Genomic DNA, 22,265 nt, shown 5'->3' with positions numbered 1-22,265 from the left:
TGAGCAAAATAATAAAAAAGAGTACGTGGCAACCACTAACAAATTATAATTTGCAAGCGTTTTATGGTAAACGTATGATCATTAATAATAACGAACCGTCTCGTTCTCAATATAAATTCTTATCGAATTTAATCAGTTCGACGCGTTGTCTGGGCAACAGCCAGTTTATGTACCGGATGGCAACATGGCTGTACGATCGATATTCCGAAAATAGTTTTGTTATCCGAGACGTTAGCGTTTTCCGAGTTTTTTTTATTTTCCAATCCCGACAACATTTCTGTCACTTAAGTTGCACGCTGAAGCTTTCCCCAGGAGAGTTCCCCATTATCTTGAATTATTTAAATTTAATTACCAGTCGTGCGAATTGAACAAATAATAAAGAAAGCGTAAAACTTCTTTACTTAACGAGTATTAATATCCATTAGCCGGTATTGATTCAAGCAAATGTGCGCGACATAGAGACGGATAGATATTATAACAAGACATTTATTATTTAAAAATATCTCTGTACGTTTTCGATTGAAATTTCAATTATAAATTGAGATAGTAGCGTTTTACTTCCATTTAAAATTTTTTAAAATATTATTCAACGCGACGTGTATTGCAAACGCTCTTTTTTTTTTTTTTTTAGAATAAAAATAGAAAAATTGCGCGAGTCTAGAATAGACATGATTGTCGGTGTGTATTAAACTTTACATTCGAACGTTAAATTACTTTTTGCTCGAAGGCGAGTTTACTCAAATTGCAGTTATAACTTACAAACGCGCCGTAAAGGGTTACAAGTTCGGAGAAAACGTTCAAAATATACTCCGTCGTGTGAACTACGAACGTGTGTCGCGCGGAAAGAGTTTATATAAGTCGGGAAGGGAACATTTCCGGATCTGTATGTGACTTTCCTCTAGTCTAAAGACGAAACAGAATACGCGTTCGAAAGTTCGGCTGTTTCGGAAAAATTGCGTCACGTGACCTTTTTTTTTTTTTCTTTTAATGGTTTGCCCCATACAATTAATACTCGACGCGCTAAAGATACAGGTGGGGTTTGCGTTGTGCGCGAAATAATAATTTGGGCGCAAAGCGATATGTAATTGGAAAAACGAGGATATTTGCGCGGATAAACGCGCATTAAGTTACGATTCCCTCGAGCCCGGTATAACGTCACTGTATTAACGCGTGCACATGCCCTATGATGTTCGGTAATCAAATTCATCCGTTACACTGGAATCGATCCGAAGGATGGATACTTGACCGAGTCTCCCCAGGGAACGGTGGACAGACATATATATATCCGTCAGGATCGGCGGCGAAACTTGGACGAATCGGGGGAGCATCCTGATTTTCCCTTTCGCGTGTTTGGAGAGAGATCCCCCATCGGCGAAGTCAACATTTAATGGTAACGAAAATAGCTTAAACTACGCTACGGCGAAATTTATGAGCAGCGCCGAACGGAATAACAAGGGGGTGATTTTATTTCATGGCGCGTTACGGGGCTCCGAATTTCTTTTTAACAACCCGGGGATGTAAAAAAAAAATTGTGTCGAAAAATTAGGTACTGTTTTAGATATTTATATCATTTTTTTACTGTATTTTTGAATCAATCTTTTCCGTCAATCCTCGTTGTTTGTTTTCCGTTTCGAAGCTTGGAATCGCATATTGTTTTGTGTAAAAAAAGAAAAAGAGGCGAACAGATGTTATGAAAATTTTATTTGCTCGCGATTGTATCAGTTTCAGGTTTTTCAATAGTTTGTTATTTCCGCGCACGGAAAAAACATATTTTTTAACTCGACTAAACCTTTCAACTAAGTCACTATTTTGGTAATACATATATTAGTATTTAGTTTTGTTAGATTTAATGTGTTATATTTAATTTAAATATTTTTATATGTTCAATTAACAAAATAGTATTTTGTCGAACGATTTAATCAAGTTAACACATTTTTTTCAGTGCGATGTTCTTTACTTTTTGATCGATACACAGCATAAATAGATCATTTTTAAAATACATTATGTGCACTGAAAAAAATTTGTTGACTCGACTAAAGCTTTAAACTAAATTACTATTTTGCTAATTAAACATATATTAGTATTTAAGTCAATTATATATACACGTTTTGTTAGATTTAATGTTATATTTAATTCAAATATTTTTATATGTAATTAACAAAATAATATTTATATGTAATTTATATATATAAATATTATTTTGTTAATTGAACATAATAAAAATAATACATATATAAAATTTATATATATAATTTATATATATTTAAAATAATATTTAGTTGAAAGGTTTAGTTTATTAAAGTTGACAAATTTTTGTTCAGTTTGCGGTGAATTAATTGTTGACAATAAATTTCTATTAATGCAAACTAATTTGAATTTGCGTAACTTGGTATCGATTGTTGTCAGCTTACTGCGGCTGCGGTCAATTTGTTATCACCTACACTTTTCCTTATTGATCAAGACGACTCTCCTCTAAGAGGATATCTTAATGAAAGCTATACATTACATTCATAGCCTCATATCACTTAGACTTGCCTGTACACCGTGGTGATCGATATTATATGGGACATTCTGCATCAACTACATCTGTCACTTGTGCGACATGTTACTAGGTTCGTTCTATGTTCGAAGAATATCGCGGTTATAAGCTGCATATAACTTATAGCAGGCCTTTGAAACCATTTCAACGTGAAGGCATTTTTTTCAACCTACGAACGAAATTTAAATCTCTCAATATTAATAGGAAATGTGTAATTGTCTTGAATTATTTTATCTGACATTAATATGGTCTTACATAAGAGATAAAGAGATTACATAATGTGATTTTATTATCATATTAATTTGTAGTAATATAAATATGAGAAAATGATATAAATTTTTTATATAATAATTATGAAAAATGTTAGTGTTTAAAAACAAAGATTGATATTTAAAATTGCACTGTAATTAGTATTTTATTCTTTCACAACGATTTTAATGCGATATTATATACCTTTTATACATAAAATTAAATGGATACATTTGCTATTTCTATTAGTTTCTCATTGGCGTTAATTTGATATTAATGCTGCGTGATCTCTTAATTGAATAAAGTAATTTTTAAATTTAAAATAAATTTTACCGTTTAATTTATTATTTAGGAGTATAAATAAAGAATATTGTGGTTAAGGAAAAAAATTAGTAAAAAAGCTTAATGAATTTTTCCCACAATAGAAATATCGAATGTTTAAGAATATTCATCTCATTCATACAGATCTCTGCGCGACACCCACGTTTTCCGGTGAAAATATACATAATATTGATTTTTAATATTCACGTGATATCGTCTAACATTGAGTAATACATTATTCATTAATATATTGTTATACTACTATTGCTAATAATTTTCAAAATCGCAAAATTTTATTAATACACACATATATTTGCAGAGATCAAAATAAAAAGAAGTCTACACTGAAAAAAAATTTGTTACCTTGGCTAAACCTTTCAATTAAATATTATTTTGTTAATTGAACCTATAAAAATATTTAAATTAAATATAACATATTAAATTTAACAAAACGTATATTTGATTTAAATACTAATATATATTGATTTAACAAAATAGTCATTTAGTTGAAAGGTTTAGTCAAGTTAACAATTTTTTTCAGCGTAATTACCTTTAAGGATATTCTATAATTATTCAAAATTTTTTGTTAGGATTAAAAAAATGTTTTACTCTATTTTTTTTATTAATTGAACCTATAACAATATTTAAATTAAATATAATATATTAAAACATATATTTGACGTAAATACTAATATATATTGATTTAACAAAATAGGGAATTTAATTGAAAGGTTTAGTCAAGTTAACAACTTTTTTCAGCGTAATTACCTTTAAGGATATTCTATAATTATTCAAAATTTTTTGTTAGGATTAAAAAATGTTTTACTCTATTTTTTTTTTTGTTAATTGAACCTATAAAAATATTTAAATTAAATATAATATATTAAAACATATATTTGACGTAAATACTAATATATATTGATTTAACAAAATAGTCATTTAATTGAAAGGTTTAGTCAAGTTAACAATTTTTTTCAGCGTAATTACCTTTAAGGATATTCTATAATTATTCAAAATTTTTTGTAAGGATTAAAAAATGTTTTACTCTATTTTTTTTGTTAATTAAATTTATAAAAATATTTAAATTAAATATAATATATTAAAACATATATTTGACGTAAATACTAATATATATTGATTTAACAAAATAGTCATTTAATTGAAAGGTTTAGTCAAGTTAACAATTTTTTTCAGCGTAATTACCTTTAAGGATATTCTACAATTATTCAAAATTTCTTAGGATTAAAAAATGTTTACTCTTTATTTTTTTTAAATTTCCTTTTTTTAGTAGTCCTTTTTCGAGCCACGAGATTAATCCGGGAGAGTTATCAAAATATCGTTAACCGAGGCCGGGGCGGATAAAACTAAAAGTAATTCACTACCCACTTATTTCATTATGACCTGTAATGTCCGCATTGCCCGATCAATGTTTCATGCGGAAACCACTGGCGTGTGTTCTAACGTTTCGATTATTTATGAACTCCTCGTGTCTTCGTCGGGTACGGGCTGGCTTACCCACGGCTGTCTCTAGGTTGCTGAACTGCCGTTACTCTTTTTAATCTCGAAATTTCTCTCTCTCGCTGCTTTTCTCATAACGAAATGCACGGCCATACTTTCCATCAGAATTGATATATATATATATATATATATATATATATATATATTGGAATTGCTAAGAATGATGAGAAATATATCGTTCGCTTTTACGCAAAAAATATATCCATTATTGAACAATGTATGTAATAATGTTGTGCTCGAACGGGAACGAAGAATATTTAGAATGAAAGCAAAGTAGATATTAATTGTTTTCTTTCCGAAGAAATATATATAGAAATTAATTACATTTGAATTGCAACGAGAAATTATCTTTCAAATATTTATCAATGGTTGTGTATTATTTATTAATCATCTCTTTTATACATTACATTACGTCGCCTTAATAACTCTTATATAATAAAATTGTATTAAAGCACACCAAAATAATTTGATTGTTAAAAGCAAGTTGTTTCTAAAAAAGATTACTGTGCAAGATAATTCATTTCTGCAATATATTTACAAATTTATTCAACTTTTTTTATACGTCTTAATGAAATCTCACACAACGAGACGAAAATTTGTTTCTCACGAAGATGAAGGAAAGCAACAAGTTTAAGAATAAGCTTGATAGACCAATTTGTTACACTTAAGTGTATTGCACGTGTAAGAGTAAGGGTGAAGTAACTCACATATTTTAACGGGAAAATATTAATATGTGTGGTGGTAACTTTCCGGAGTGACCCGCACTCAATGACGACGTTTTTCACGCGGACGTGCTGCTTAATCGAAGCATTAGGAGGACGATAAATCACGATTCACGGCTAAGGGGCAAAGCTCGCGATGGACCCTCTTTTAACGTAACACTTGAACAGTAGTCACTCGATCTTCGCGCACATACATAGGTGTATGTATACGTATAAGATTGCAGGAGTCCAAGTTCCTGCAGAGTTGGAAAAATTCCCTAAAGTATCTCTCACACTTTATTACTTCCTTTATTTCGATTTATACACTGAACAAAATTTATTTAATTCGCATAAATATTTATTTCAATATCGCCTTATAAATCATTTATTTCGAACCAATAATATTGATTTGATGGGAAAAAATATTTAAAATCCTTTTCAAAACAGATAAATATTTATTTGTTGCAAATAAATGTTTTATAAGGCAGTACTGAAATAAATATTTATTAATTTCATTTTTTCCAGTGTAGCGACAAATTACGCATCTGTTTTACATATTTATCTGATTTAACTGAGAGTATAGTTTACATATATCGAGTTTATGTATTTAGAATCACATCAATTAATCAACGTGTCATGTATTATCGCAATAATACACGACTATTATAATTGTTTGACAATTGTATTTAATTTCTTTTCTTTCATTTAATTTTTATACACTATAAAAAATTGGTAATAACTTGACTAAACCTTTCAACTAAATCACAATTCTGTTAATTGAACATATATTAGTATTTAAGTCAAATGTACGTTTCAGATTTAATTTAAATCTATTTTTATATGTTTAATTAACAAAATAATATTTGGTTGAAAGGTTTGGTCAAGTTAACAAATTTTTTTGCAGTGTATTCATGAAATCGTTTAAAAGAAAATGAAGAGAACGGTGCATTAATTTGACAAGACATTTATATATTGTGAACGAAGCTTAACGGAGCTACCGAGGATACAGATCGCTCTTATTAGCTACATAGTTAACACTTCCCGCTGTTGTTTAGCAAAGTTTCTTCCCCTTCGCGCGATTCTCTACGTCGTCGCGGTTAATAGAGTCATTTTTCGACGCGGCCGACCCCACAACGGGCGAAGATACGTCTTCTGGAACTAAAGTATTATGAGGATTAGCCAATTACAATTGAATTATCAAGACCCTACGGTCCCTCCATGTAATTTATCTGAGAGAATAAGTCGGCGGGTGTGAGATTAAGTGGCTAACATAACTGATAACAAAATGCGGGATCATGTGGAAGGTACACGGAGAGAATTTTCTCTTGGAATGTATCCTGAAAATCATGGTAATCATGACAATATGGTATTCTTTGCTTAATATTTACCACAATTTTACTATGTACATAGTCAAATTTATCAAACATATTTTATATATCTTATACTGTGGTAGGTATTAATATTTTTTTATTGTGGTAAATATTTTCTCTTAGAATTTATCCTGAAAATCATGGGATAATATGGTAGTCTCTGTTTTAATATTTGCCACAATAAAAAATATTAATATGTACATAATAAAATTAATTGAACATATTTTATATCTTATTGTGGTAAATATTAATATTTTTTATTGTGGAATAAATAATCAAAGAAACTGTTATAAAATTTTTTTAATATATTTTTGCATATTAGCAAAGATAACCATGTGTTACAAAAATTTTCAATGTTTGAATTTTATGAAAATTTGAAATATTTTCGATTTAGTTTCCTTTTTCAATTTAAAAATCAAAGAATCAATTTTGCGAGCAACGTGATCTTGAAGAAGCAGTCAAAGCAAGGAAAAAGTAAAAGAAATTCGTGAATCTAATATATAAATATTAATATATCTATCACAATCAAATGTAAAATATGTTCGATTAATTAATCATAGAAACTCATAAAATTCTTCCATCCCATATTGTCCCGCGAATTACCATGATTTTTAGGGTAAATTTTAAGAGAAAATTCTTTCTATGTAGCTTCAGGAATAGGGAGAACTACTTGAAAAAGCGAACTAGAAAATGAATAGCGCTTATTAATTTATTTATTCGTCTTTCCGAAAATTATATTTACGTTGCATAATCGATATTATTTTCGGACAAGCGATATCTATTTATTAAAATATTCATGATATTTTGACACACAAATATAGATGGATATTAATACTGTCTCTCGCGAGAAAAACCATATTCTCTCCTATTTTGATCTTTATATATATTACATTATACATATATTAATATTATCCCGAGGAAGATATAAATTTGTCGCGCATGTAATTATCTAAAACAAATATAATTCGGGTATACCTTTCTCGCGGCGCGAAAACAAACTTAAGCCGATTACGTTCGCACGGCGTTTATCCTGAATAATTCATCCGTATCAGATGCGCAGAATTGTTTTGTCTATCGGGAGACACGGTTTTGTTCTCCGGGAAATTGCATTCCCAGAAAACCAATTCTCTTAATTCACTTTATATCCGAGAGTTTCGGTGAGAGTGCAGACGAATGCAAAATTAGATGTCGCCCGGACACACCATCAATATATATCGTGCATAAACCGCGGAGCATGTGTGTGCACAAAATCAATTAGCAATAAAGCCCAGCCGTGTCTGAGCCAAAGCGGTTAGCCGAGATGGAGCGAGAGAGCTTATCCGCGGGATTCGATCGATAAACGCCGGCCCTAAGCAGGGTCCGTCGCGTTCGATAAGATACGAATAGCACATCGGCATCGCAATACTAAAGGCCGTATCACACTAGCGATTGCTGTTAGCGGTGTAAACAGCAACACTGGACAGCAACCGCGAGCGTCGACCAATCAGAGCGCAGCAAAACGGCAACAGCGCACGGGAGCAATCGCGAGCTGCTGCGCTCTGATTGGTTGATGCTTGCGGTTGCTGCCCGCTGTTGCCGTTTTGCTGCGCTCTGATTGGTCGACGCACGACAGCAACAGCAACAGCGACTGCGACGGTTAAACAGCAATTGCTAGTGTGATACGGCCTTAAGAGGGAAAGAGAGAGGATCAATAGCGAATAAAAAAATAAATCTTGTCACGCGCGGCGCGGCGTGCGGTTCAATTACGTATCCGTCCGTATATGAGATTAATTAGCGATCGGTTAGCTCTCCTCTCTCGTGCGCGGTTGCACTCTTCGGATTTGAACGCGGAGTCGCGCTCTCGGACCCGTCGGCTATCGGATATCGTAAATTGGGACAATTACGTTATTTCCGTCCGATAACCTACATCACGGAGTAGAGTTTGACGGATGAATAAATAATATCCACCAGAAAATCTGACGTCTGACACGAAAACGGAGAGACTGTTCAAATTATCACTTGCATGGCGGAGTACCTACTGTCTAGAGTAAAGAACATTATATTCGCGCTCGCGCCGGCTTTTGGATCTCTCTCTTCTCTCTCTCTCTCTCTCTTTCGTAAAGGCTCCATCAAATTCAGTTTCGTTCGGTAGCGCAGACGCGACACCGACCCCGTCGCCGTCACCGTCGCCGCCATCGTCGCGGGGTATCATCGATTTATAATAGCGCTATTATAACGCCGCGCTCCCCTTACGACGTTAATATTAACCTATTGTCGCTAATACCATTACATTAGCGTCTTTTTCAACAAAACCGCGGCGCATCCCGCGACACCGATTCGCGTTTATCCTCTCTTCTGGGGGTTGTCAAAACTGTATTATCGATTTTATTCACGCGTTCGAGATTTATTATTGTTGCGTACATCTCAATATATATTGCTCTTTTCGTTTGACGTCTTAAATTGATATGGAGAGAAACTGCGCAGAGAGAAATAATAATATTAGTCGGAGAAACTTATAAAATTCTTCCAATATTGTCCTACGATATTAATCGTGTTATTAACATCTATCATAATAAGATATATTTGATTAATTTTACTACGTAGTAAAATATTAATATTTTTTATTGTGGGGAATATTATATTAATCAGAGGAACCCTTATTAAAATTATTCCAATACCATATTGTCCAACAATTACTATAGATTCCAAGAGAATTTTCTCTTACCATGATTTTCAGGGTAAATTCTAAAAGAAAATTCTCTTGGAATTTACCATAAAAATCATACTAATCATGATATTGACATCTACCATAATAAGGTATAAAATATATGTTTGATTAAATTTTAATATGTGCATTTAAAAATAATAATATTTTTTTACTGTAGGAGTATAAAATATATTAATCAGAGAACTCTTATAAAATTGTTCTATATACTATCACACGGGAAAAAAAATTTGTTAGCTTGACCAAACCTTTCAACTAAATATTATTTTGTTAATTAAATCTATAAAAAATATTTAAATTTAATATGTTACAATATATGATTGATTTAACAAAATAGTAATTTAGTTGAAAGGTTTAGTCAAGTTGACAAATTTTTTTTGGTACACGATTAGGATATAAAATTCTAAGAAAAAAAATTTTAACTGCGTATAAACGTACGGATGATTACACAAATGATTACACAGACGTGCGAAATAATAGCTCGATTGTACGAAATAGTCGGAATAATTTCGTATGGGAAAAGGATTCGTTCGCGGGGATGAAAAAAATGCGCTTCGAAGTCTCCGTTGCAGCTGCAGCGGGGGTTGCATCTGTTGCATTCGCGGTTGGGCATAAGCGACACATAGCTCTTTTTACGGCACTCGACTATCCTGCATCGCCTCTCATCTCGTATATCTAAATAATCAATTTACTACTAGCCATAATCGTAACCACGAGTTAGCGAGTTTATATGCGAGCCCGCTCACCGTAACTACGTGGCTCCGTAAAGCATAAATATTATGAGGCATTTCGTATACAGCAACAGTCTCATAATCTCTCTCTCTCGCCTTCGTCTTTTTTTCATTTTCTTCCTGTCGACTTTTTTTCTCTCTCATTACCTCTTCTTCTCTGTCTGAAGAGACGAAGTCTAATCAAATTTTCATTAATGGAAAATTTTCTTCGAATTTTATAAAAAGAATCGTTATATTCTATTCAATAGTGAAGTTTCTTTACATCCTATATCTCGTTGTACTTGTAATGTATTCAATTATGATGAAAGGTCGCTACGAATACAATTTATGTTAAAATTTGATATACATATATATATTCTGCTAAGTATCGGTATAAAAAAATTATATTTAATTTTATAATTAAATATTATTTTTGTTGAAAGTATAGAGCGTGTTATTTAATGTTAATATTTTTAAAACGGAGGAGACTAATTAACTGATATAATTAATTAAAACAGAGATATATATAAATTTCGAAAATTCATTATCATTTATTAAATTCAAAATATTGCCATATATAATAAGGTTGGATACGCAACAAAATTGTCATACAATTATATATTTAATTGGACAGATGGCACGTGATGTATAATTACATTGTCTCGTCTGAGAACGTTTCAAATAATCGAATTGGCGATGCGTCTCTCGTTTTCGTAAAGATAGAATTAATTCGCTTAAATTTTTCACATCAAATAAGTTTATAATTAATTATAAATTTATAATTCATTATAAATTTATAAGTTTATAATTAATTATGAATTATAAGTTTATATATAATTAATAAAACAACTAACGTAAATTGTACTGCGCATATTATCATTAATATCAGTCATTTATCAACACTTGGAGCAAAGTCGAATCCATTTCTAATTACGTGCACAGAAGAAAATGAAAAAAAAAAAGAAAAAAAAACGTAATTTTGTACTCACATTATGCCTCGGTGACCAAGAATTGCACATAATGGATGCATCTTCCAATATACGACTCTGCAAAATAAAAAAAAATGCCATTTCTCATCGGAATCAAGATTTTCGTACAATGTGTACAGGATACATTAAATCAATTTTTTTTTAATTTTAGATAACAAATATATTTCTCTCTTTTCACATAGAAATGGCAGCGTACGCGAGACAAACATTGAAATTAAAATGAAAGACGAAAAATGCGAGGGCGAACCCCTTTTAATCGTCAATTCCCCAAATACAAAAATAAAACTTAAACAAATGTTATCTGTTAAATTTAATTATGCATATAGAATCGTTTTACAGAGGATTTTGCGCTCATTTTGATCGCGCAGTAATATTTAATATTAATAATTAATATTTATCAAAAAATTATTACGTAGAAATTGCATACATTTTTTAAAATTCAGTCTTGTTTAATCCTTAAGGTGAAATTCTAAAGTGTTTGCCTTATTTCGCAACAAATTAAGCATTATTCGATAACACCTAAATTATTGCCATATCTGCGAGAAATATCGTATTCGGTAAATATTTGCGAAAACAGATTTAATGTCGGATTATATCGCGTTCTCGAAAGTATATGTATTCTCTTAGCAGGTCTGTGTACGACAAGAGATGTCACGCGGCGATTTCAGTTTCACGCTAACAGATCTCAATACACAGCTAATGAACAGAGTCGGGAAATATTTTCATCCGAATGGAAATCGAACATACGCCATTTACCTGTCAACGGTGCTTAATATTTATCTGATCTGCATAGTTTATTTTTGTGCCAATCACATGACACGCACGCGACAATTGCATACGATTCTCGCACATTATATATATATATATATATATATATACTACCGCTTAAAAGTATTTGCTCGCCCTTAATTTAAAAGAAAACTCGAAAACTAAACATCGATTTTATTGTTTATGCGCTAACGGAAAGTCGTTCTCAATAGCTATATTAAAAATATTACTTCATGTTTTTTACTGATAGCTACAAAATCAAATAAGGTATTTATGACTATTTTCTTAGAATTAGTACTTTTTAAGTTTTTACTACAGAGACGCGTGTTTCATGGAATTTTTTTGTTTATTTCATATTTTGGAATATAGATTTGCGTCAATTATCTGCTGCTTTTTGAACAGACGCAAATTTTGCAAAAATAGTTTTCTGTTTTTTTTTCTTCCGCGTGATATTAAAATGGTAAAAAAAGGAATTATTGAAGAGAAGAGGCATAATTGTCGGACTTTATAAGGCCGGAAAGAGTAAGACAAATTTTATAGTCATTTATATTATAGTCATTACATTATATTATAGCCGTTATATTTTATAGTCATTTATAGTCCTTAATTTATAGTCGCCTGGAATCATTAATTTATAGTGACACACATCTATAGTCATTAATTTATAGTCACACACATCTATAGTCCTTAATTTATAGTCGCCTATAATCATTAATTTATAGTCACACGCATCTATAGTCATTGATTTATAGTCATTTAAACACAATTCGCCTAGGTGGGCAAATACTTTTGAACGGTAGTGTATATATACACACTTGTGTGCGCGATTATACATATAATACATACAGATATATATATATATCTGTATGTATATATATATACGTATATATAAGTGTATATATATATATATATATACATTATACATTTATATTATATTTAAAGCGAAGCCGAAAGAGAGAGATTGACAGAATCGGGGCATACCGGCGTCGCGACGCCGTCGCAAATTAAATGAGTCATTTTGGGATTCGCGCGCAGAACTAGGTAATTCAATATCGTCCTTATTAAAGCGTCGGCCAATTCTGCGCGCTCGGGCAATTTCTTGATGACAATGATTATGTCATAACTAGCCACCGAGACTAATATGAACACATCACTCTTTCGAAGCGACGTATTTTATTAACGTGTCACACGTCTCCCGATATATTTGTATACTTGTATATGTATGTATATGTGGGGCGATACTTTGATTCGACGTGTACGCACGATATATTATCAAGCTTCGATTGCAGATATGCAGGTCGCTTAACGTGCATTTGATAGGATTTTTCAGTCATTTGTCATCCTTCGTCTCGATGCCGCTTCGTCAAATATATATATTCAGAAATATTCGGGAAAAATTTATCTTATTTTACTAGAGGGAACTATTGTCTCGTAAATAAAGAAATAATAATAAATAATATACTGAAAAAATATGTATTTTTACATGTAAGTTACTTGTTCAAAATTGGAAAATTATTTTCTTATCACTGTAAGTTATTTTTCCATTTCTTTTAAAGTGAAAATACATATTAATGTAAAAATATAGGTAAAATTACTATTTTTATGCAAAAATCATGTGTAATTTTAAATTTACTATTTTTACTTTATTAGAACTTAATTTTATAAGTATTTATCCATTTTATTTATAACATTATTTTATAGCATTTACATATAATCTGTAATCTTTTATATAAATAGCAATGTTGCATGATTATAATGGATTGGCAAAAAACCTAGCATAATTATGTAATTTCACATAAATATTTTTTTCAGTGTAATAATAATAATCTTATGTTTTCAAATAAATCTTGAGTGAAATTATTTAACGGAGTATCTTGAGACTCGAGACTCTTATTAAAATAATCGAAATTTCAATTATATATGAAAAGTGTGAAAAGATTTCGGTGAATCATCAATGATTCATCGAAATCAGTGAAATATCAATGTCGCATTTTTGCACGATTGTCAAATGCTCATTAAGAATATCCGTTTGACACTTTGGACAAGATATTTCACGATTCGATGTTGTTTGACATTTTGGATGAGATATCTCGAAGATCTGATGAGGATAATCTTCTTGACTATGATTACCGTTATCATCATCAACGATGTAATTTAATTTTAATATTTCTTGATAACTAATAACCATGAATAAAAATATAGTAGTTACAAGAAAAGAAAAATGAATATAAAAATATTTTCTCTTCTAAGTATTATTAATATTTGTCTTGTAACCTTTTTTGAAATTTAATGCCTCGCATAAATGTTACAAAAATATTTAAATTATAAAAGTATCGTTCGAGACGTTATACATTACTGCGATATATTTTAATCAGAATTAAAAAATATTTAAGTAGTTTATCGAGTATTTAAGAGACTGCAGGAAGGAGTTTAAAGCTAATATTACAAAAATTCTATCGGAGAAATCTTTTGCTACTGAAAACTATTTATTATAATTCATCGTATTTGAAGCATCTACATTGAAAAGTAAAAATTTCTTAACTTGACAAAATCTTTCAACTAAATATTATTTTGTTAATTGAACATACAAAAATATTTAAATTAAATATATAACATACTAATACATGTTCAACTAACAAAATAGTAATTTAGTCAAGTTAACAAATTTTTTTTAAGTATAGACGTCCTGACATTCGATAGAATCTGTATCTCCACCATATATTCTTGCCGAATCTTCTCAACCGCGTAAAGGGATTAATCTAAAATATTATTAATAGATTTATTAATGAATCTCTCGTGCTGGGACTGATTAGGACATACACGTATACATTGCATTAGGCATCTCTTAAATTCTACACTCGTATATATATATGTACGCAGATTAAAATATATATTCGTGAATACACATACAATATGTGCATATTTACATCAATACACGAATGCGTTTCTCGGTGCATCGGATATACAAAAGCCGCCATATATAGACCCTCTTTGCATGCGTACTCGTCCTTCGTATGTGTGCGCATATACATATATATATATATATATATACATACACAAATATATATATATATATATATATATATATATATATTGTGCGCGCGTGTTGGACGGAAGCGCTTGTGTTACGAGGCGTAACACATTGCGGACTCGCACGAGTAAACAGACGCAGTCGAATCAGTTTGCCCGGCTAATTGATTTTCCTTCACATGACCGACGATGTGCCGTGTGCGCGCGCGCAGCGCGGCCCGAATATACGCGCGTGTGTGTATGGAGAGACAGTGCAACGCGCCGTACAAATCCAATCCGAAACTCTCGTTTGATTATCAAGCGAATTCCCGCGGCCGATTGTAAATCAACTACTGCTGTGCCATGTGTGCGCCGGTGGATCATACTGATGCGTTGGATTGGACGGTATCGCGCGGCGAATATATCGGAAATTTAACCCTTTTCGCGTGACGCCAGGATGGATGGGAAAAAAAAATTTGATTGAACATTGTCTATCTCGCAACGCGAAACGGCATTTTTAGCGAGAAAATCTTTAATTGACTGCGTACTGGGTGTAGTGTGTTTAAATTGGTACGAAAAATTTTAGGGGATGATTTTTTTGTCGAAAATTAAGAAGAGGGATTTTTATATAAACATACACGATTTTAATTAATTTAATTTAAAGAACAATTCAACTTTCTAATGCAGATGATCGCATTGTTAAAAGTTTTTAATAAAAAATTGAATAAAGATTGTTAATTTCATTCTTTTATAACGATACGAGCAGATTTGAAAAATATTAAGTATCTTTTTACTAATAGAAAATATTCATCAAATTTCATTCTTTGACTTGTCCAACTTGTTTAAAAAAATTAAAAATTTAATTTTAATCTCTCTCTTTAGAGAAGTGTCACTCTTCGGGGATATATCAGTATATATTTGTATGAAAAATCTTCAGTTTTCGAAACAAAGAATCATTAAAAAATTTTTGCATTTATTTAGAAATACCCTATATTTATACTATACACGGAGAGAATTTTCTTTTAGAATTTATCTCGGAAATCATGGTAATCGTGGAACAATATTGGAACAGTATTGAAAGAATTTTATAAGAGTTTCTCTGATAAATTTTTACCACAAGATAAGATATAAAATATATTTGATTAATTTTACTATATTTATTATGTATATATTAATATTTTTTATTTGCGTATCTTTCTCTCTTTTTATTAAGTATACATATATCAGAATGAGTCCAATGAGAAAATTTCTTTTTCGGAAACAAAATTTCCTCATTTGACAATCGCTTACGTTCCGACATCCGACTGCGACACACGATTTACTGCAGACCAGGCTTATTTTCTCGAGTATATAGAAAATCTGACAGAGACGAGAGAAAAAGGTGCAAAGTTTCGACGTAATAATTTTGACAGTTCTTCGTCGAGAGTTTGGCGTAAAATACAAAAGCAGGGAAAACATTAAGGAAGCGAGAGATATATAAGTTGGCTGTTTAGAATGAACTACAAATGAATTCACTGAATAATGCAGAATGGTAGACGGTAACTGTGCGAGGTGGGGCAAGTGTCTCCGATTATAACAAAAGTGAGGAGGCTCACGGACCGGCTCATTTGTTATTAACCGGGACGAAGGAGCGTTGAAGTGCAGAAAGACTTCGAACACGACTTCACACTTTGACTCGTAGCCGTTGGTAACTTTAGATAATTACCGGCGAAACTTCCACGAAGAATCTTACGTACTTTCCAGCAATATTCTCGGAGAATGTTTTCTCGCTTGATTCATCATTATCGATAACTTGGGTGAATGAAATTTCTTTTTTCTTTTATCTTAAATGTATCTTGCATTTTGTGCAAATAAATTCTAAGAGAAATTTATCTGTAAATATATATCGTTAGAAAAAGAGTATTCAGTTAACTCTGACATGTCTTTGCATATTTATTAAATCTTATATTTTATTATTTTATATTTTATTAATTTATTATATTTATTATTTCTTATTTTCTATACGTATTCTAAAATTTGTATAGCTTTCTCAATAGCAATACTTTCAATAATAGTGTATCAGCTATTGGAGTAATAAAAGAAAAAGAGTATTCAGTTAACTCTGACATGTCTTTGCATATTTATTAAATCTTATATTTTATTATTTTATATTTTATTATATTTTATTAATTTATTATATTTATTATTTCTTATTTTCTATACGTATTCTAAAATTTGTATAGCTTTCTCAATAGCAATACTTTCAATAATAGTGTATCAGCTATTGGAGTAATAAAAGAAAAAGAGTATTCAGTTAACTCTGACATGTCTTTGCATATTTATTAAATCTTATATTTTATTATTTTATATTTTATTAATTTATTATATTTATTATTTCTTATTTTCTACACGTATTCTAAAATTTGTATAGCTTTCTCAATAGCAATACTTTCAATAATAGTGTATCAGCTATTGGAGTAATAAAAGAAAAAGAGTATTCAGTTAACTCTGACATGTCTTTGCATATTTATTAAATCTTATATTTTATTATTTTATATTTTATTAATTTATTATATTTATTATTTCTTATTTTCTATACGTATTCTAAAATTTGTATAGCTTTCTCAATAGCAATACTTTCAATAATAGTGTATCAGCTATTGGAGTAATAAAAGAAAAAGAGTATTCAGTTAACTTCTGACATGTCTTTGCATATTTATTATATATTCTATATTTTATTATTTTATATTTTATTATATTTATTATTCATATTATTTCTTATTTTCTATACGTATTCTAAAATTTGTATAGCTTTCTCAATAGCAATACTTTCAATAATAGTGTATCAGCTATTGGAGTAATAAAAAAAAAGAGTATTCAGTTAACTCTGACATGTCTTTGCATATTTATTAAATCTAATATTTTATTATTTTATATTTTATTAATTTATTATATTTATTATTTCTTATTTTCTATACGTATTCTAAAATTTGTATAGCTTTCTCAATAGCAATATTTTCAATAATAGTGTATCAGCTATTGGAGTAATAAAAGAAAAAGAGTATTCAGTTAACTCTGACATGTCTTTGCATATTTATTAAATCTAATATTTTATTATTTTATATTTTATTAATTTATTATATTTATTATTTCTTATTTTCTATACGTATTCTAAAATTTGTATAGCTTTCTCAATAGCAATATTTTCAATAATAGTGTATCAGCTATTGGAGTAATAAAAGAAAAAGAGTATTCAGTTAACTCTGACATGTCTTTGCATATTTATTAAATCTTATATTTTATTATTTTATATTTTATTAATTTATTATATTTATTATTTCTTATTTTCTATACGTATTCTAAAATTTGTATAGCTTTCTCAATAGCAATACTTTCAATAATAGTGTATCAGCTATTGGAGTAATTATTTATTTGGAGGTTTCCCGCGGATAAATCGATAATGTATTAATTTACCTCAAGTCTTGTTCGATCGCTCTCGACATTGTTTTCCCAGAATTAATCGCAGTATGAACGGGGGGAGATGTGAAATACGCGTTCGTAGAAAGAAGCTGACGCCGGCGCCGTCGTCGCGCAAAATATGGAACAGATAGGTAGCTATGTAGATTCAGTCTGACGCGGCTCATTACGATTTCAGGCGAAAAACACGGGTCTTGAAGCGCGAATCGTCTAAGAGATCGCTAAAGGGAATTTATGAAATTTCCTAATTTAATATTCCCTCTTTCTCTCTCTCTCTCTCTCTCTTATTCTCGCTCGCGCAGCCACCCCGTTAACTCTTTCCGTGGCGATTTTTTGACTCTCAATGCGAAACCCGATTAAGCGACTTCTTGAAACGACATTTCGCTACAGTCGGCGCCAAACGAAAGCCGGAATAAATTAATGCCATCCCCGACAAAATTCGGACATTGCTCTTGTGCGATCATCAGCGACGCCGCGTCTCGTTTCTAATATTATTTCGCCGCCCGACGAATATTAATGAAACTATAATATCTCGAAATCGTCTCTCTCTCTGAAATTCACATGCGATTTTAAGCTCCAATAAGATAACGTTTACCTTATACGCACGTAACGTCGCTCTTCAACTCCTAATATTTAAAAGCATTTAAAAGACCGACTGCTGCAGATGAATATATTTACCATATTAATATCAACGCAATTTAAATTATCTGTCGATATATAAAACGCATCCGTGTAATCTTTTTTTTTAATTAAATCATAGATTTATAATATTTCTCAATGAATTGCTACATTGAAAAAAATTTGTTAACTTGACTAAATATTATTTTGTTAATTGAACATATAAAAATATTCAAATTAAATATAATATATTAAAACGTATATTTGGAAATACTAATATATGTTCGATTAACAAAATAGTAATTTAGTTGAAAGGTTTAGTCAAGTTAACAAATTTATTTCTGTGTATTTTCACATTCAACGTATTTAAAACACAACATGAATTAAATTTCAATTTTATGACGATCATTAATAGACATCACACAATTTAAATTAAAATTTTTTTTCAACAGAAAACTATATAATTTTTTTTTTTAATTAAATCATAGATTTATGATATTTCTCAATGAATTGCTATTTTCACACTCAACATATATTTAAAACATATTGGAATTAAATTTCAGTTTGATGACGATCATTAATAGACATCACGCAATTTAAATTAATTTTGTTTTCAACAGAAAACTATATAATTTTTTTAATTAAATTTTTTAAATTAAATTGATGACGATCATTAATAGACATCCGCCATTTTAAATAAATTTTTTTTTTAACAGAAAACTATATAATTTTTTAAATTAAATCATAGATCTATGATATTTCTCAATGGATTGCTATTTCACATTCAACATATATTTAAAACACAATAATGATGCATACTGGAATTAAATTTCAATTTGATGACGATCGTTAATAGACATCGCGGATTGAATTGTGCATATCTCGATGGAAACCGCGGCTTTTATCGCGACACACATATATCTACGTGGCAATAAATTGAAACGAAATGTGTAAGAAGGGGACGAGGACATGCGATGTTAAAATTCGGGTCGACGCATCTGACAACTCTTGCTTTCGCGAGATCAATGGCCGAAGTCGTAGCGCCTGAGGTCAGACGGAGTTCAACATGCCTGTCAAGGAGACTGTTAAATCAGTGAATAATAATCAATTATTGCGCACCTATGACACCGAAGATAGCTTTACTCGACGGCGAGACTCGGAGCGCTCTCATCGAGCTCTTTTTGTCTAGACTGTGTCTATAAACAAATGCGACGCTTTCCGTCGCGTAAAAATTTCATTAGCTAACGTTCCTGCATAAACAATGAAAACGCTATAAATCACGCGACGATCTTATTTAGTATTCGCGCAAAGTGTACGGTCAGAAGCGTTTAACATTTTTTGACACATTGCGCTTCTCGCGGCATGCAGCTATGCGAAAATGTGTCAAGATTTTGGAAAATTATTCTTCGAGTTACGTTTATTCAGGGTAGCGATCAGGGAAATTTAGGAAACCGGGCATTTTTATAAATCTGGAATTGTCAGGGAAAAGAGTGAGGACGTTTTACTATTTATCTGAATTTTTTCACATTATTTGTCTCAATAATTTGAAATTTTTTATTCAATAAAAATCTCTTAAATTGCAATTAATTATAAAGTTTGATTTTTTTAACTTTTATTCTCGAAATATAAAATATAAAATTGTGTATAATAAAAATATATATAATTATAAAAGACATATAACATATGTATTATACATTATAAGAGACATTATATTGTCCAGAGCTTTAAAATTAAATTTGCAAGAATATATGCTGATAAAAATTAAATTAATCATACACGACGAAAATTTTCTCTTCGAATTTATCCTGAAAATCATAGTAATCTTGGGACAATAGCATATTGGAAGAATTTTATGAATTTCTCCGATTAAAAAATATTTACCACCCTTATCGTGATAGATATTAATATTTTTTATTGTGGCAAATATTTTTAATCAGAGAAACTATTATATAAAATTCTTTCAGTACCATATTATTCTACAATTACAGGATGTCTAGTGATCAAAAAAATCTGGAACACCGGGCATTGTCAGGGAATTTTATAAATCTGGAGTTGTCAGGGAAAAGTGAGGAAATTTTACTATTGATCTGGATTTTTTCACATTATCCTATATATGTCTCAATAATTTTTATTAAATAAATATAAACTTTTCCTTGACTCCCAGCACGCTAATTTCCTGTGTTGTTAAATATTGATCCATTTACAACGTATTTGTTAATTTATATTTTCATTGTCATGTTATTTTATTTCAATGTGTTTGATAGAGACAATAATAAAAATGTGATATAATATAAATAAAAAAGGTGATTATTTAAATAGTTTATAGTGACATGTTTATTTCGATTATCGTACATAATGCAGATTGTATAATTGATTTAAATTTTTGTTTTTTTAACTTCCAAACCTTTTTATTGTTGACAAAAATATCTCAAGGATTTCATGATTTAACATTTAATTGATTTATCATATAGATATATGCAAATTATATATTGGGAAAAAATAATACTAAAAGAAAAAATATTAAAATTAAAATTAAAAGGGAAAAAATTAATTTCTGGTTTTGGAAAATGTGAAAAATCAGAGAATTTTTTTCATCGAGTCTGCTGGACATCCTGTTCGTTTTCTCGATCCGAATTCTTTTATTGCGGAAAATTATTGCAGATTCGCAAGTTGACGGAAGCAGACAATATCGATATTTGACAAACAATAGTATCGCGTAACATTTTATCTTTCCTTCCCACCTCTTTCCGTGATTTAATGATACTATGCTAATTCGACAGTAGATAATGCAAGATATATGCCAGAATTATCGGCTGAATCAATACGCGTTGGTCACGTTTCGTCGCTATCTCATAATCGGCACTCATCACGTGACGCACGGAAAGAGTAGCGGAATAATTTAGTGATATGTCTATAGTTTATTTTTCCCGTACGTTCCACAATGTGCGCGAGTCGCTCATAAACCAAAAGCGACCTCTCATGCGCTCGTTAGAGAGAAGAAAGACTAGATAATCTGACAGCTATTATCATTTATAAAAAGAGGTATATATTTTAAGACATAAAAAATAATATCACGCGAAAAAAAACAGGCCGTATCTCATCTGTCTTCTCTCGCGACTGCAATTTAGATCACGACATCGATCTGCCTTCGGCAGAGAAAGTTGTTTGCTTTGCAACTATAAAATTCGTGAATTGCTCTTGTTAGACTAAATTAAGAGCATACAGACAGAATTTATCCTGAAAATTATAGTAAACTGTAGGATAATATAGTATTGGAAGAATATTATAATAATTTCTCTGATTGAACCTTGAT

The 22,265-nt window shown here is 30.5% G+C and overlaps 1 protein-coding gene and 1 long non-coding RNA gene across 2 annotated transcripts in view; one reads left to right on the top strand and one right to left on the bottom strand.

Moving 5' to 3' along the window:
* acj6 (abnormal chemosensory protein 6) overlaps positions 1-22,265 on the bottom strand; it is a 66,302-nt gene that overhangs the window by 7,451 nt on the left and 36,586 nt on the right. The window contains exon 2 of the mRNA XM_029301654.2: positions 11,102-11,158. Within this exon, the coding sequence (XP_029157487.1) occupies positions 11,102-11,158 (57 nt within the window). The remainder of the gene's footprint in view (positions 1-11,101; positions 11,159-22,265) is intronic.
* LOC114929935 (uncharacterized) overlaps positions 1-22,265 on the top strand; it is a 95,667-nt gene that overhangs the window by 51,144 nt on the left and 22,258 nt on the right. The window lies entirely within an intron of this gene.

The sequence above is a fragment of the Nylanderia fulva genome, unplaced genomic scaffold (genome assembly GCF_048542155.1).
Source record: "Nylanderia fulva isolate GAGA-0341 unplaced genomic scaffold, ASM4854215v1 Scaffold9, whole genome shotgun sequence".
NCBI classification, from domain to species: domain Eukaryota; kingdom Metazoa; phylum Arthropoda; class Insecta; order Hymenoptera; family Formicidae; genus Nylanderia; species Nylanderia fulva.
The sequence above is the reverse complement of the archived record's forward strand: the minus strand, read 5'-3'. Positions and strand labels throughout refer to the sequence as shown.